At 46.0% G+C, this 15,710-nt stretch overlaps 1 protein-coding gene across 2 annotated transcripts in view; it reads right to left on the bottom strand.

Annotated features, from left to right (window-relative positions):
• The window catches only part of skila (SKI-like proto-oncogene a), a 26,421-nt gene extending 15,282 nt beyond the window's left edge, over positions 1 to 11,139 (bottom strand). For both annotated transcript variants that reach the window (XM_072688541.1, XM_072688542.1), the window contains exons 1-2: positions 10,975 to 11,139; positions 7,034 to 8,298 (exon numbers count right to left, since the gene is read on the bottom strand). In XM_072688541.1, coding sequence (XP_072544642.1) covers positions 7,034 to 8,134 — 1,101 coding nt within the window. In that variant the 5' untranslated portion in view covers positions 8,135 to 8,298; positions 10,975 to 11,139. The remainder of the gene's footprint in view (positions 1 to 7,033; positions 8,299 to 10,974) is intronic.
• Between the last annotated feature and the right edge of the window lie 4,571 nt (positions 11,140 to 15,710).

Raw genomic sequence — 15,710 nt, 5'->3', positions numbered from 1 at the left:
AGCGTTGTCAAAGTGACGTCCCCCGAGCTCCAGCGTGTAGTGCAGGTTCTGAAGCGTCCTCAGCAAATCACTATTCCAGCCACACACACCTCCCAGCGGGGCTGTCTCTTTTGGGGCATGTTGTTAACCAGGATGCATGCTGGAAGAGTCTGTCTGTGCATTTTAACAGAGAGAGAGAGAGAGAGAGAGAGAGAGAGAGAGAGAGAGAGGCCACAGAGCAAGTGTTGGGTTCTTCCTGTAGTGCAGACAGTCTGCACACGCAGTTTTCCAAGAAGTGCAGAAAGAAGCTCATAAACGTATATTGGTCCTTCCTCACAGAAAGTTCTTCACCTAATGGTGATGAAGACGCTGCCTGATGCCTGAGACACGGTTCTACCAGAGTTCTGAGAAGAGCTCGGCTCTAGAACCTGCTTTTAATATCAGATCATTAAAATGGTGGAGGGATACATGCTGCAGGGTGTAGTGCAGCTACAGAAAGTAGTCCCTAAAGAGAACTGGATTAGTGGAGATTCTCTATTCACTATTTAACCATCATCATCATCATCATCATCACTCCATATAACTGGTGGGTTTGGATAGGAGACAAATTATGGGCTGTATCTGTGCTGTAGTCATGGCGACTGAGACCCGGCTCCTTTCCCCAGATCAGAGATCAGAGTCGGTGTCGTTTGCTAAACGTAAACACGTGTATTGGCGTCTCATGCCTTTAACCTCCCTTCACTCTCTCCCCGTCTCTACGTGGCAGCTGACAGTTAATCTGTTCATCAGCTTTCAGTTAATTAGCGCCATAACAGCTCGTTTCACTAACGACCTGAGCTCCAAGTTACTGTGTGCGGTGTGTGTAATCCGTCTCCATTAACACCACCTCACACTCCTGTCTCCATTTACCTCTTGCTCGGGAGGAGCACCACTAAACCTGCATAAATAATAATCACACAGCGCTAACGCTAATGCTAACACCAGACAGAATGCACACTGCATGTCCAAATGTTTGTGGACACCCCTTCTAACGAATGCATTCAGCTACTTTAAGCTGCACCCGTTGCTGACACAGATGTGCAAATGCACACACACAGCTTGTCTAGTCCCTGTAGAGAAGAAGTATTGCCAATAGAATAGGACCCTCTGGAGCAGATCAACATCATGACCCTATTGGCTCCATGCTGCCTAATGCCAGGCGTGGGCTAGAGGGGTATAAAGCCCCCCAGCATTGAGGAGCTGCGTTCTCTGGAATGATGGTGGAGGAGCTCCATCCAGTACTTATAGGAAGAGCTGGGAAGGATGAGGTGGGGTGGTGATCATCATCCAACATCCTGACCTCACTGATTTCAGAAGAAGGGAAAAAAATGCACCTTTGTCTATTTAGTGCATTAAGGGAAGACTTATTCTCATGTTAGTTTGATCTTTTTAATATTAATACAAGTTTCTGCACCAGCTTTGATTGTATCTGTATTATAGTCTTTTCTGCATTTACATTTATTTGGGTTCCCATGAGACTCTTCTTACACAAGCAGGAGAATGGAGGAGTTAGGAGCTTTACCCAATGGGTTCCTATTGTCTTCTTTTTCCATATATTGGTCTTATTTACGTTTATTTATGTTCATTTTCTGGAGGTTGAAAGAGAAGGCAACGAAATCATTCTTTAGCTGATTCGTGAGTGAGAGTGAGTGAGAGCAAGAGCGCGAGACAGAAACAGTGAGGACAGAAAGATCGGTTCACAGCTTTTTCCCCCGTCTGAAACATCATAAATTCCCCAACTTCTCTCACGTCCTCTCGCTCTCTCATTTTCTCTCATCGTCTCTCGCTCTCTCTCACATTGCTGATGTCATCCTCATGACTATAATCAGGCCACAGAGAGCTCAGCCTGTAGTTTCTCTCTCTCTCTCTCACACAGACCTGCTGGGTCACGTCGTGGTTTATTCTGCTGTGTGGTGCGACTGCGGTCTGGGTTATTTTTGGCTTGGGACGCGAAGCAGCTGTCCAAAGCTTTAGCTACACTGTCCACTCTGGACAGACGGACGATTCAGTCCACATGTATAAATCAGGGCATGAAATGAATCAACAGCCAAGCCCCAAACGCAGGAGAGCAAAACGTGTTTGTTCTAGGAAAGTAAAACCTCGTCTGAGGCAAAGTGGGCTAGTGGAACAGAGGCTGACTGACTGACGGACAACCAGGCCACCGCCTGACTGGCTTAGATTGACCCTAGCACTACTTTCAGCTACACTATATTGTCAAAAGTATTGGGACACCTTCTCCTAGCGACGGTTATGACGTTTAGAAACACAGGCAGAATGGAAAGAAACCAGAGAACTAGATGGAAGGAAAAATATGTGTGGAGAGGTATGAGAGAGAGAGAGAGAGAGAGAGAGAGAGAGAGAGAGAGGAAAGTGCGCAGCTGGTACAGAAACAGGGCGAGGAAAATTTCTGTGGTAGAGAGAGAAAGGAAGGACAAAAAGAAAACGGAAGAAGAAGAAGAAAAAAAAACAGCGAGAGAATGCGAGCGAAAGAACGAGAATCGAGAGAGGAAGAGACCTCATGACCTGCTGTGGTGAATGAAGTCAGAGAGAGAGCGAGAGAGAGCGAGCGAGAGAGAAATGCAGTCGTCTGTGTGAACCACAGAGTGTGTGTGTGTGTGTGTGTCTGGGTCTCTGTGGGAGACGGACAGGGTGTGTTTCTGTCAGCCATAACAATCAGCAAGCCAAGCAACAGCTGTCTAACACACACACACACACACACACACACACACACACACACACACACACACACACACACACACAGTCTTATAATAAGCCTATTTTCTATATGTCCAGTATGTGGGTACCTACATGTAATAATATTGCCAGTGTTTCTGGACACCCCTTCTACTAAATGCGTTCAGCTACTGTAAGCTGCACCCACTGCTGACACAGATGTGCAAATGCACACACACACACATAGCTTGTCTACTGTCTGCAGTGAAGTACCCACAATAAAATAGGACTCTCTGGAGCTATCAGCTCCATGCTGCCCAAAGCCAGGCGTGGGCTAGAGGGGTGTATATAAAGCCCCCCAGCATTGAGGAGCTGTGGAGCAGTGGAGGAGCTGTGTTCTCTGGAATGATGGGGATCTTTTTAATACCCTTGATTTCAGAAGAAACAATGAAAGAGCAGGTGTCCCAATACTTTTAAAACATACTCTAAACATAGGGTACATTATATTAGTGTGTCACTATCTAGATCTTATAACGACCCAGCTGTACCATTATGATACGACAATGATAACAGTGTGAGGAAGGAAATAAGGTCATTCCTCATGACCCAGACATTAATATCCAGACAGTGCTACCTCATTCTGTTTAGCCAGTAAACACGCTGATGTGCGTGTGTGTGTGTGTGTGTGTTTAACACAAATCAGCCTGTGCCTCACATTCAGCTGACAGGATCTGGTTTGGGCTTCAGTAAAAACAGTCATTGTGTTTTTTTACTGACCCGTGTCATGCCAAAACGATACACACACTGCTTACACACCCACAGAGCTTACACCAGAAACACACACACACACACACACACACACACACACACACACACACACACACACACACACACAGCAAGACTGTTATTAATTTCAAATGATGTGTGTGAAAGGTCAGACTGTTAGGACAGATCGGGTGGAGCTTTTTTGTTCGGTGTGAGTGAGCTGATGGTCGTTTCCACTCTGCCTTGGATTAGCTACAGCAGCACAGTCCAGATCAGTAACGCAACGCAGCGTTACGCATGAACTCGTTACAGCTGGGCAATACGTCAAAGGAATTGAATAGTTGGTGTATTTCATTATGTGTTATAAACCGAGGTGGAGCTACAGTCTCCCAGAACATTCTGGCCTACCGCCCAGCCCTAACAGGCAGACACACACTCAGACACTGACGAGCACAGACAGACACTGCTTACAACATACCGGCACAGAAATAGGACACACGCGCTGCGTGTTGAGCGTATGAGTGTGTTTCCCAGAGTCCAGCGGTTTGTGGAAAGTGTGAGTCACCCTGCAGGAGCTTTAGGGTAAACAATCCTCACCGTCAACTCACTGTCTGTCTGCCCGACTTCCTGTACACACACACACAATATATATATATATATATATATATATATATATATATATATATATATATATATATATATATATATATATATATATATATATATATATATACATACACACACACACACACACACACACACACTAACGGGGAATTTTGATATGGACAGCACCACAAGTGTCCTTTACTGGCATGCGTAGGTTCAATGGCAACCCACATACAGATCAAGCTTTGAGCATCAAGCTTTACATAAACTATTCTGTTATTAAGGCTACATAATGTTGAGTTAATTAAACTAGGCAGCTTAGAAGCCTTTTACACACACACACACACACACACACACACACACACACACACACACACCACATCAGAATCATTATGGTCAATATTATAAAACCAATATTATAAACCAAAAAGCCATATCTGTATATCCTTTATATTTATTTCACTTATAGCGTAAAAAAGGAGTTTCTGAACCCTGCATGAACGCCTCGTTGCACAAACATTTATTTCACAACAATCTGCCAGATCTTTCGCCATGTTCCCCAAACTGCAGAACAAACAAGAACACTCAGAGAGAGATTAAGAGAGAGAGAAAATTCCCTTGGGGGAAGTGGAGAGGGAGAGCGAATGAGCGAGAGACAGAGGGTGTTATTGGCTCACACTGTTTTTCACCCTCAGCCAAGTGGAACTGAGACAAACCCTGGGGTGAATATATGTGTGTGTGTGAGTGTGTGTGTGTGTGTGTGTGTGAGGTCAGCGTATGTGGCTGAAAGACTCTAGGTCTGTCTCAGACACTACTCAGACACTTGCTGTGTGTAAGTGTGTGTGTGGTTTGGGCGCTAGACGAGACACCAGACGGTATTTCCGGCCCACTTGCGAAGGCATGCAAGAGAAAACGGAGCCATACACACACACACACACACACACACACACACACACACACACACACACACACACACACACACACACACACACATTCACGACATGCTCGCACCTGCACCAGCTATAAATAATCTTGTCTGCTGCTTTACAGTCTGTCAGTTAACCCTTTAACTGCTCCTCAAATGTGGAAACGTACACCGGTTGGTCTCCCAGACAGGGACTAAAAGCCTAATGCTGGACTGCACTGCATTCGTACGGCTGAAAGGAACACACATCACTGAGTATTAGAATTGATCTCTGAGCCCTGAGATTGAGGTGATTAAAACATTTGGTATGTGGAGAGATCTGCTTTAGTTTACACTGGGGAAAGTCTAGACTAACGCTGCTAACAAACACTGGACTTAGACTGTCACCAGTTTTTGTTTAGGGAGCATTTTCATTTTATTGTAGTGAGTAAAAGTACAATGTTTGAGTTATTGACATATACACATATTTATTTAATCATTTAATCCATGCCCCCTTTGTTTTCTTTTTTTTGTGGTTTTGTGTTCGACTCTTCACTGGTCATGAGCGATGAGAACAAAAGCTGCCCAGCTTGGTCAAAAGGTCATGAGATAGTGGCAGTTTAGTGGCTCTGAAACAATCCAGACCCCCTTTTTTTAGGCTGACTTTTCTATAGTGCGCTGTTCCTATAGCTCCCGTTCACTTTGTTTTGTTTTTTTAAACCTTCTGTGGAACGATCCACAGCGTTCTGACCTGAAATCAGACCTGACAGACACGGCAGTGATGTAATGTGGGCATTTCCCCCCGAGCCGTTCTGACTGTACGAGTTTCTTTTCTTTTTTTCCAGCGCTCATGGGTGGCTACCGCTTATCCACCGCTGCAGTGCTGGAGATGACAAACGTTCAGCTGATCAACAGCAGCAATTCTAGACTGAGTGAAAGCTCCAAAGCACCTCCAACACAGACAACTAAGAGCAGCATGATTCAGTGACCAGGACATTTGTGTGTGTGTGTGTGGACAATGAAGGGCTGTGAGGTTCTATAGTGGGTTAAACTACACCCCAACACCATTATTAAAATAAATATATATCCGACACTTTCTGAAACACCACCTGTTCTTTCCATTGTGGGAGAGTTTCATAATGAATGGACCAACAGAAATTCTCCAAAAAATATCAAAATCTCGTCATATTCAAGGTAAAGGTTTTGTTTTATCTTATAAAGTTCGTGCTTTAAAGTTTCTGTTCCAACAACACACAATGTGTGTGTGACCTCAGTTGTTGTTGTTGCTGTGACTATGACAAATAAAGATCTATCTGTCATTAAATCCACTGATCTATTGATCTCTACCACCTCAATGAAAGTCAGTCATTACGAAGCCAAACAAAGGCTTTTACGCCTCCGTCTGCAGCAGTTCGATGACAGAGGGCTTCTTTATGGCCGACCCCACAGTGACCCCCAGACACCATTCGTGTACTTACCCTCCAGACCAGCTGCCCTAAACACACCCACCAAACCCGACCACCCCACCCCACGCCCCCGCATCGTCACACACCCTCACTCGCACCGTAAAACTGGGTCAACTCAGGTTTACCAAAACAACTCCAAAAAACAAATGCACTCTCAGCAGGTCTCACAGCGGCCCAGACCGTCACAAAACACACACCACCACCCTTAGAACCCTAAGAAATCGCAATTAGCACCACCGCAACAAAAACACCATTTCATTATAGTTATTTCTCACTCGTAGCTCACTGAAGAAGCAGCTGAGAAAGTGTGTGGAAAGTGAACATTTTAAACTTTAAATCCAGACCACATTTGTGTTCATAAGTAGGGGGAATAAATATTTTATTAAGATTTGAATTTGGTTAAAAGATATTGTGGAGCTTTGGTAAAAACAAACAAACAACTAAAAATCTTTACATTTATCCCAGTCAATTTGTTTTGGTAGTAAAACGATTAGAACTCCAGACGACTAAGAGTTAACCACTTGGCAAGTGACCTTAGACGCACCCTGCCACTCAGCTCAGACAGCCAGACACCACCTGTCAGACATGAACAAACACTCACCTTGTCCAGCGCGCTCTTCATCGTCTGCGAGTGAAACTTGTTCTTCATCTCGTCAAGCAGCTGTTTGAGTTTGGGCTCCTCGACCGCTCCCTGGTATCTGCGGCTGAGCTGAAGGTAGCAGGGCCACTTGGCCGAGTCAAAGCCCCAGTGGCAGGTCCTCTTGTCTGGCGAGCGGTGGGAGTGCATGACGAAGTTCTGCGGCGAGAACAGCAGCTGGCACTCCAGGCAGCGCACGCAGGGTGCATCCGGCTGCACGTAAAACTGTGGCACGAACAAGCCCTGGCACTTCCCCAGGCACTGGTGCTCCACCTGGAACCCGGCCTCACCGTCTTTCACTTTTAGCAGAGCCTGCTCGGCATGGACGGTGGAGCCGGGGCGCAGGAGGGCGTTACAGAGTCGCTGGGCGTCGGTCAGCGTGATGAGGCCGCAGGACGGAGCGTTAAAGGGCAGGATGCCCAAAACTTTGAGTATGTGCAGCTGGTCGGCATCGCAGCGGGAGCAGTAAACATAAAGCTCGTCGCAAACGGCGTTAATCTGCTGCAAGGAGAAATCTCGCAGAACCGAGTTGAGTACCTGCGGAAGGCAAAGTCGTTTTTCTCCGCCCACCACAAAGCAGGAAATGGACTCTCCTTCCAGGATAGAGTGCGTAAGCTCAGTAGAACTGTCACAGGGAACCAGCAAAGGCCCAACGCCCAGGAAAGAGGGTGAGGGCAAGGGTGCCATGCCGCCGGGGAGGCTCATTTCTTGGGCCGTTTTGGCTGAAAAAGCAGCCGGGCCGCCCAGAGAGCTCTGGCTGCTCAGGGTGAATTGGGCTAAAGTGTGTTTGAGCCCGGGACTCAGATCCAGAGCTTTCCCAGCATGCATTTCCTGCCCCTCGGCATCCACTTCACAGCGCGGTTCGTCCTCCCCAAGCTCCCGTTTTACTTTAGCGCCCCTGGGCAGTAGGTCCAGGCCGCCGCGCCGCTTCATCTTCATCTCCGCCATCACTCGCTTCTTGATTGGCGCATCCTCTAGCTTCTCCCTGTACAGCCTCTTCATGCTGTTCTTGAACGAAGAAGGGTCCTTGAAAGGAGTTTTCACGCTCGTCTGAGTGCTAGCCATTTCTGTTCTTTAAGAAGATCACTGGGTTTTTGGTTATTGTACAAATGCTGCAGATTATTTTGTCTTTGATTTGTTTAGTTTTTTTAATCTCTAAGAAAAATTATAAATCCTCATTCGTCCAACTGCATGCATGATGGTGAAGGAAAACCCGTTTGCTCAGCTTTCTGTAAAAGGAAAGAAACAGAGGAAAACATTCTTAAGTAAAAAGCAGTTTTACCACCTTTTTCCCCAAAATCTCTGCTTAATTAAACAATTAAACTGCAGATCATTAAAATGGTGGAGGGATACATGCTGCAGGGTGTAGTGCGGCTACAGAAAGTAGTCCCTAAAGAGAACTGCATTAGTTGAGATTCTCTATTCACTGTTTTACCTTCATCATCATCATCATCATCATCATCCATATAAAACTCAGAAGACTCGTGTTGTAGCTGCACTGGTGGGTTTGGATAGGAGATAAATTATGGGCTGTATCTGTGTTGTGGTCATGGTGACCGAAGCCTGGTTTCCTTTCACCACCACTGTAAAGTACTGTGTAATGTAGTAATGTTGGAAGCAAACACTGAATTTTATGACCATCTCCAGCCAGATGTGACACACCTTCAGGACCAAATGGCACGATTAACATACCTAACATAAGCAATTCCTTCAATGTGCCACTTTTCTCAAGGCTAGTGACAACAGTGAGTTGTTAGGATATCCATTTCCATCACTGCTCTTTCAGAGGTGAAAATGCACGCTCACCCAATAAACACAATCCAATTAGCATACTACTGAGCATGAGCTCAATGATGTGCTGGTCTGCTCACATCAGGCTGACCACACGGACAGCGGGAAAACACCAGACAGACTGAAAGCACTCATTGAGCACGGTCTCTGAGCACCATTACACCTCAGCTCAGAATGACTCGAGTCCTCCCAAAAAGACACCCGGCCGGCCTACAGCCTCTACCGCACCAACACCTAACCAGGCGGTCGTCTCTGAACGGTCAAATAGGCAAATAACATAACAAAACCACACTGCAAACACTGAATTAGTTCACAACCAACAAGAAACCATCACTGTACTAAAACTAGAGACGCACGAGGAGATCAGGACCAGGTCAGAACTGGCAGATAACCGCTTCTCAATTCTGCCAGATGTGTGTAGATGTGTCTGATATTTCAGGAGTGACGTCGTATTTCTCTATAAAGCTGATCCAGGTGGGTTTCGACCCAAATTCAGAGTTCCCATTTACACAGCCCGTGTGCGTGAGCCCGGCCGGGGCCGGTCACCCGGTGCGGTGGTCCTCGGAGTCAGTGCAGTGTGCTGTGTGTGCTGGAGTGCTGCAGGCGGCTGGGGTGTGCATGTATGGGGGGCTGTACTGGGAGTGATTCTGAAAGCGCTGCATGAGAAACTGGGGCAAAAGCAGAGTCTCACTGAAGCTCACAAGGACACAGCGCATGTCTCTCTCTCTCTCTCTCTCTCTCTCTCTCTCTCTCTCTCTCTCTCTCTCAGTCTCTCTCTCTCTCTCTCTCCCTCCCTCAGTCTCTCTCTCTCTCTCTCTCTCTCTCTCTCTCTCTCTCCCTCAGTCTCTCTCTCTCTCTCTCAGTCTCTCTGTCTCTCTCTCTCCCTCAGTCTCTCTCCCTCAGTCTCTCTCTCTCAGTCTCTCTCTCTCTCTCTCTCAGTCTCTCTGTCTCTCTCTCTCTCTCTCTCTCAGTCTCTCTCTCTCTCCCTCAGTCTCTCTGTCTCTCTCTCTCTCCCTCAGTCTCTCTCCCTCAGTCTCTCTCTCTCTCTCTCTCTCTCTCTCTCAGTCTCTCTGTCTCTCTCTCTCTCCCTCAGTCTCTCTCCCTCAGTCTCTCTCTCTCTCTCTCTCTCTCTCTCTCTCAGTCTCTCTCTCTCTCCCTCAGTCTCTCTGTCTCTCTCTCTCTCCCTCAGTCTCTCTCCCTCAGTCTCTCTCTCTCTCTCTCTCTCTCTCTCTCTCAGTCTCTCTCTCTCTCTCTCTCCCTCAGTCTCTCTCTCTCGTCCTCTGACTAGCTCTCTTCCCCCTCTCCCGCACAGAGCTCCCTCCTCTCCCTCTGTCCTCTGTCTGTCTCTCTCCCCCCTCCGTCCTCCTCCTCCTCTGTCTGTCTCTCCTCTCTCAGTCCCTGTAAGGGTACTATAACCAGTACGGGTGATTTCAGCTTTAAACATATCAGCTCTGAAAAAGATGTCAATTAAATAAACACACACACACACACACACACACACACTGCACACACACACTGCACACACACACTGCACACACACACACACACACACACACACACACACACACACACACTGCACACACACACACACACACACACACACACACACACACACACACTGCACACACACACACACATATATAAACCATCACCGCGGACCTCTCCCGGGTCGGGTCTCTCCCTGAGGCTGGGGGTAGAGTCCGGTAGTGCGGCTGACTCGGGCCGCTCCTCTCCCCCTAACCTTGCCCCTCTCACTGCCCCGCACACACACTGCCCCGCACACACACTGCCCCGCACACACACTGCCCCGCACACACACTGCCCCGCACACAACACCCGCATTTCTGTCAGAAACGTCCAGAAACCCCCCAGCGCCTGTTCGGACCGCACCAGGCCGCTGCTCTGGGTGGGCTGTGCGGGGCTGTAGCGGGGCTGTAGCGGGGCTGTAGCGGGGCTGTAGCGGGTTAGCTCCTCGGCTAGCGGCCGTGTCTGCGGCGCGTGCGGCTCCGCTCGCTAACCGGCTAACGCCTCAGAAAAACACGACGAGCCTCGCTCTCACCGCCCCGACCAAACCGCCCCGTCCCCCGAAACAACCTGCTCCGAAGCGGACTCACCGACAGGCCCCGGTTCCGCTCCCTCGTTGACCCGTGGTTCCGTCCCCCGCGGTTAGCTCCGTGCGTGCGCTTTTCCGGCCAGACTCCGCTCCCTCGCTCTGCGGGCTCTCACTGTCTCTCTCTCCGCCACAGCAGCGCGCTCTCCCCGCTCCGAGCCGCGCTGACGTCACAGCGCAGCGGAGGCTGGGGGGGGGGGAGGCGCGTCACTGGGCGCGTGGGCGGGGCCTGTTATAAATAAACAAAAATAAAAAAATACAAACACACACTTTATTAACAAGCAAAACCTTAAAGGATCACATGACAAATTAAAATGCAAATATTATATTTAAATATGTATTAGAGTAATATATGTATGTATTTATTATTAAATAATGAGCATTTGTTTTTCATTATATAATTAAATAATACATTTTACCTAAGCGAGTTGGTTCATTTAATTAACCCAGCCATTTTATGAATTGATTAATTAATCAATCGATCAATTCATTCATTAATTAACTAATTAAAACAATTAAATATATATGCTTGTGCTTTTCTTTTGCTTTTTAATTGTATATTTTATTATTTATTAGTCTGTTATATTATAATATTAAGCCAAAATAAAAGTATTAAATTTTAGTTATGAACATTAATAACCTTTTGCCCTCGTGGAACACCCAGCGTGTAAACGTTAGAGTGGACTGTGGCTGAGTGTGAGGATATAGTGTGCAGGTGTGTTGGTCATTAATGTCTGCAGGTGTGTGTGTGTGTGTGTGTGTGTATCATACACAGAGTCAAATGTACTTCAGCCTCGTCTGCGAAGCAGGAAGGAAGAAAAGGGAGACATGTGACCCGTGCTGTGTTGCCTGCTGTGTGTTCTGCTTTCACACTGGCCTTCTAACACTGACAGGAAACACAGCTGCTGTCTGGTACAGCCTGTCTGATCGCTGGCTTAAACAGCAGCAGTGTGGAGCGGCTGATTTGCAGAAAGGACATGTCCACTCAGCACGGACGTGCAAAGACCGATCACCAAACAGCCTGAGAAACGGGAGCAAAGTGCTGCAGGGAAGCTGGCAATGTAAACAGGCCTCCTTTCCCTCAGTGGCATGTGGTACATATAGAGAAAGACCAACCCTGATTCAACCCTGAATTCAGCCAAACCTGACCTTTCAAATGACCTCGGCCTAAGTCAACCTACTGTTCAAAGTCTCGAGCGCGAAGCGACTCCAGCTTGCGCAATTGTTTTGATGTGTGTGGGCCTTCTTTCAGCTCGAACTGATAAAGCTGGAGTGTTTTCTGCTGCAGCGTGGACCGGGTGACTCATAGCCTGGAGCTCGTCCAGAACTTTGTTTGGTTCCTGGTGTTTCTTGCCTTGCAGAGGCTCCATTCAGCAGGCGGGACGGGGTGCTGGGATCCCCTTTAAGGCCCGCAGCCCTTTGGGGGAGCCATTTGTTGGGCGTTATTGAAATGGTAAATGGAAAAGGCTGAGCAGCGGAGGTTCGGATTCAACGGCGCTCATTCATCTCCAGCAAACTGTATTAACACTTTTAAAGCCCTACACCCCCGCGCCCCCAGCCCCCCACGCCACCACCACCACCACCACCACCACTACAAGGCAGGTCAAGCTCAGGCAGGACAGGTTTGGAGGGGCCTGCATACTTTTGATGTGGCTGGAGGTGTCGTGTTTTTGTTCCAGCTGAATGCCGGGCCAGGCCGCGGGGTTTCCACCCGCTGTGGGCTTCTTTAGACAGATCTAGAGATGGTTTGGTTTGGTTTGTTCCAGCATGCAGCGCTTTTATAAAGTTCCACTGCTGTTCCACAGTTCTTTTCCAAAACCACTCATACAAACCAAATGATCCAACTGTGTATCTGTACCCATCAAAACTACACCTTTAAGATACGCTGCATATCTGTCTTTAGTCTTTCCCCATATATTTCAAAATAACTGGGAATTTATTTGGTGTATAGGTGATGCATTCTGAAATACCTTTTAGTGAGGGAAATGAGGGTGAAATGTATTTGATATTATACTTCATTATATTATTATTATTATTATTATTATTATTATTATTATATTTCTATATATATTTTTCCCCGTAAGGGTAAATCGCCCTTCAGATTTGAGCCAATTAGACTGAAATTCACAGAGGAAGCCGTTCAGTCAGAAATGCTAACGGCGCTAACAGTGAAGAAACTTTACGCCACCAGTAAAACACGTCACACGAACAATGCTAACTGCTGTTCTTAGCTTCATGACGTTCAACCCCAGATTTGAACCTTTTAAATGGAGTAAATGAAGAAGCTACGGTTCAGCGTGTAAGGGAAAGTATTTAGCAACTGCTGCTAGGCTACTGTTAGCTAGTGCTAGCCTTACTGGTTAGTCTAGCTAACAGGTAGCATGCTAATGCTAATCTGAGGCGTAAAGTTATGTGAAATACTGACTGAACACTTTCTATTCGTACATTCCTTCTAATTACTCGAATAAAACGTTAAATATGTTTAGTGTTTATTTATTTATTGTTTATTTAAACGCTTGCTGTTTAGCGTTGCATCATGGGAGGTTGTCCTGTGTGAACATGCTGCAGTTTTGAGAATAAAGCTGACTTTGAGGAATGAGGGACGTGTGAGAGATCTCAGAGAAGGATATGAGATCTAACCCTGATCAGCATGATTCAGATAAGACTGGAGAGATAAGTGAGGACATCTGACGGCGGCGTTGGAGAGGGGAAATGGGTTTAAACAGGACGCTGTGAGAAGTCAATGAGACTAAAAGCAGGTCTTACTTAGAACAGCTCTTTTCCCGTAGTTAGCATTAGCGTAACATTAACAACAAACAAACAAACAAACAAACAAACACTAAGTAAAAACTCCAGTGCAGTGCTGAGACACGTCTCTGGTGAGGTCTAGAACCCCAGCCGATCGTCCAGCTCCTCTCAGCACAGGAGCTTCTCTGCTCTTCTGATCTTCTGGTGTAAAACAAACACAAAGCACTGTACAGATCAAAACACCACTACAATTCAATACAATTCAAAATTCAGTTTTAATTTCAGATCACAATTCAGTGTTAGCATGTAAGCTTACTAGCAATGCTAGCATGTGCACTTTTTGTACCAAATGCTAAAGCTACAGCTTCAGGGATCTAACAGCATGATCAGTTCTATAACAACAACAAAAGGATAAAAGGCTGAAAATGAAGGAAAAGGCTGATACGAAAGCTTGAATTGACTGAAGCGAATCCGGGTTCGACTTCCTGTCTGCTAATAAAACCAGCAGGTGTCGGAGTTACTAATGACTACACACTGACCTCGACCCTGAGCTGTGTGGCTCTCCTGTAACTGATGGTCTGTTCTGAGGGGTTTGTGTGGAAGTGAATGAGGATAAAGTGCGGCTGGGGAAATGGATCCGGCCTTCACCGAGCCACACACTCCGCCAGGCTGCCGTCTCAATTACGGTCTGATGGGCCGAGGCCTAAACGCCCCCCTGAGAGCACAGCGGCCTCCGAAAAATCCATACACAAATGCATCACAAAGCGTCCGCACAAACAGCCACTTAGTGGACAGCACTCGTACAGCTAGAGGTGAGCGACTGAAGGGAGCGCAGATATACAGCGCCCGGCACTGTCTGTCTGCACACCATTAATTACTCACAGCTGGACCGTCTGTTTAAGAGGACGGCTTCCTTTCGGCCTCCAGAGGGAACGAGGGCTGCTCCGGTGGGGTGGAGGACACTAAGGCAAAGTGACCGCACCAGAAGGCCTGAGGGGGTTATGCAGCAAGCTATCATAGCTGCTATAGTAGAGGTGAAAAGCTCTAAACAGCAGAAAAATAATATTCATTTTAAAAAGAAAAGAATCATTATTTCACGTGTAGTAGTGATTATATTCAAGCTTGTAAGAATTCAGGGCTCAGATGTAGGAATGGATGGCTTTTCCCACATTTTATCATATGTATCAATTTTGATTACTCTGTCTGTATGTTGAATGAATGTCAGAAATGATTTTGTTTAACCCATGCAGAAAAATAAATACTCAAACTGTTACTTATCAAATCTAATTTTACAATGTATGAAAATGGCCCAAAATCTAATCTAATTTAATGTTTTTTTTAAATTAATTTTTAATATTTAATCATGATACTTATTTTAAACGTGTATTCTGCATGAATAAAATTCACTATTAATATATTTTGAGTAAACAACTGTTCAGTCAGTGTATATACATTCATTTGTTCATTTGTTGTTAAACATGTTAAAATTTGCTCATATGTAACTAAGACAAGATAAATATCTGTGTTTATTATTTTTACATGTATTTGCTATATATTCTGAAATACAGTTGCAATATTACGTTATTTTGCACATATCTGAATAAAATGCTTGAAAAACATTCATATTGAATTCATACTGGTAAAAGTTTAAAGTAAAATGCTCACAAATATCTACTAGCAGACTTAAAATCTTACATGCTGAGACATGTTTAGTCCAGATTTGAAATGTTTCACTTGTCAAATTCAATGATCAGATGATCAGACTCGGGTTTATCAGGTTAGCACTGTGAGAGCGCTGGCCTGCAGCTTCTTTAACTCTTCTAACAGTGTTCTGCTGTGACTGTCGGCCAGGTGTGTTTTTATTGTTCGTTTATTCACAGAGCTGACAAATTCAGGTCCAGAAAGGAAAAATCTACCGCCTGGGCCGCTCTGCTGCAGTAAAGCTGGATCTGCCCCGGTTTATTTAATATAATAGATTTCTGATCTGTACGT

This window comes from Salminus brasiliensis, chromosome 9, assembly GCF_030463535.1.
Source record: "Salminus brasiliensis chromosome 9, fSalBra1.hap2, whole genome shotgun sequence".
Taxonomy (NCBI): Eukaryota; Metazoa; Chordata; class Actinopteri; order Characiformes; family Bryconidae; genus Salminus; species Salminus brasiliensis.
The sequence above is the reverse complement of the archived record's forward strand: the minus strand, read 5'-3'. Positions and strand labels throughout refer to the sequence as shown.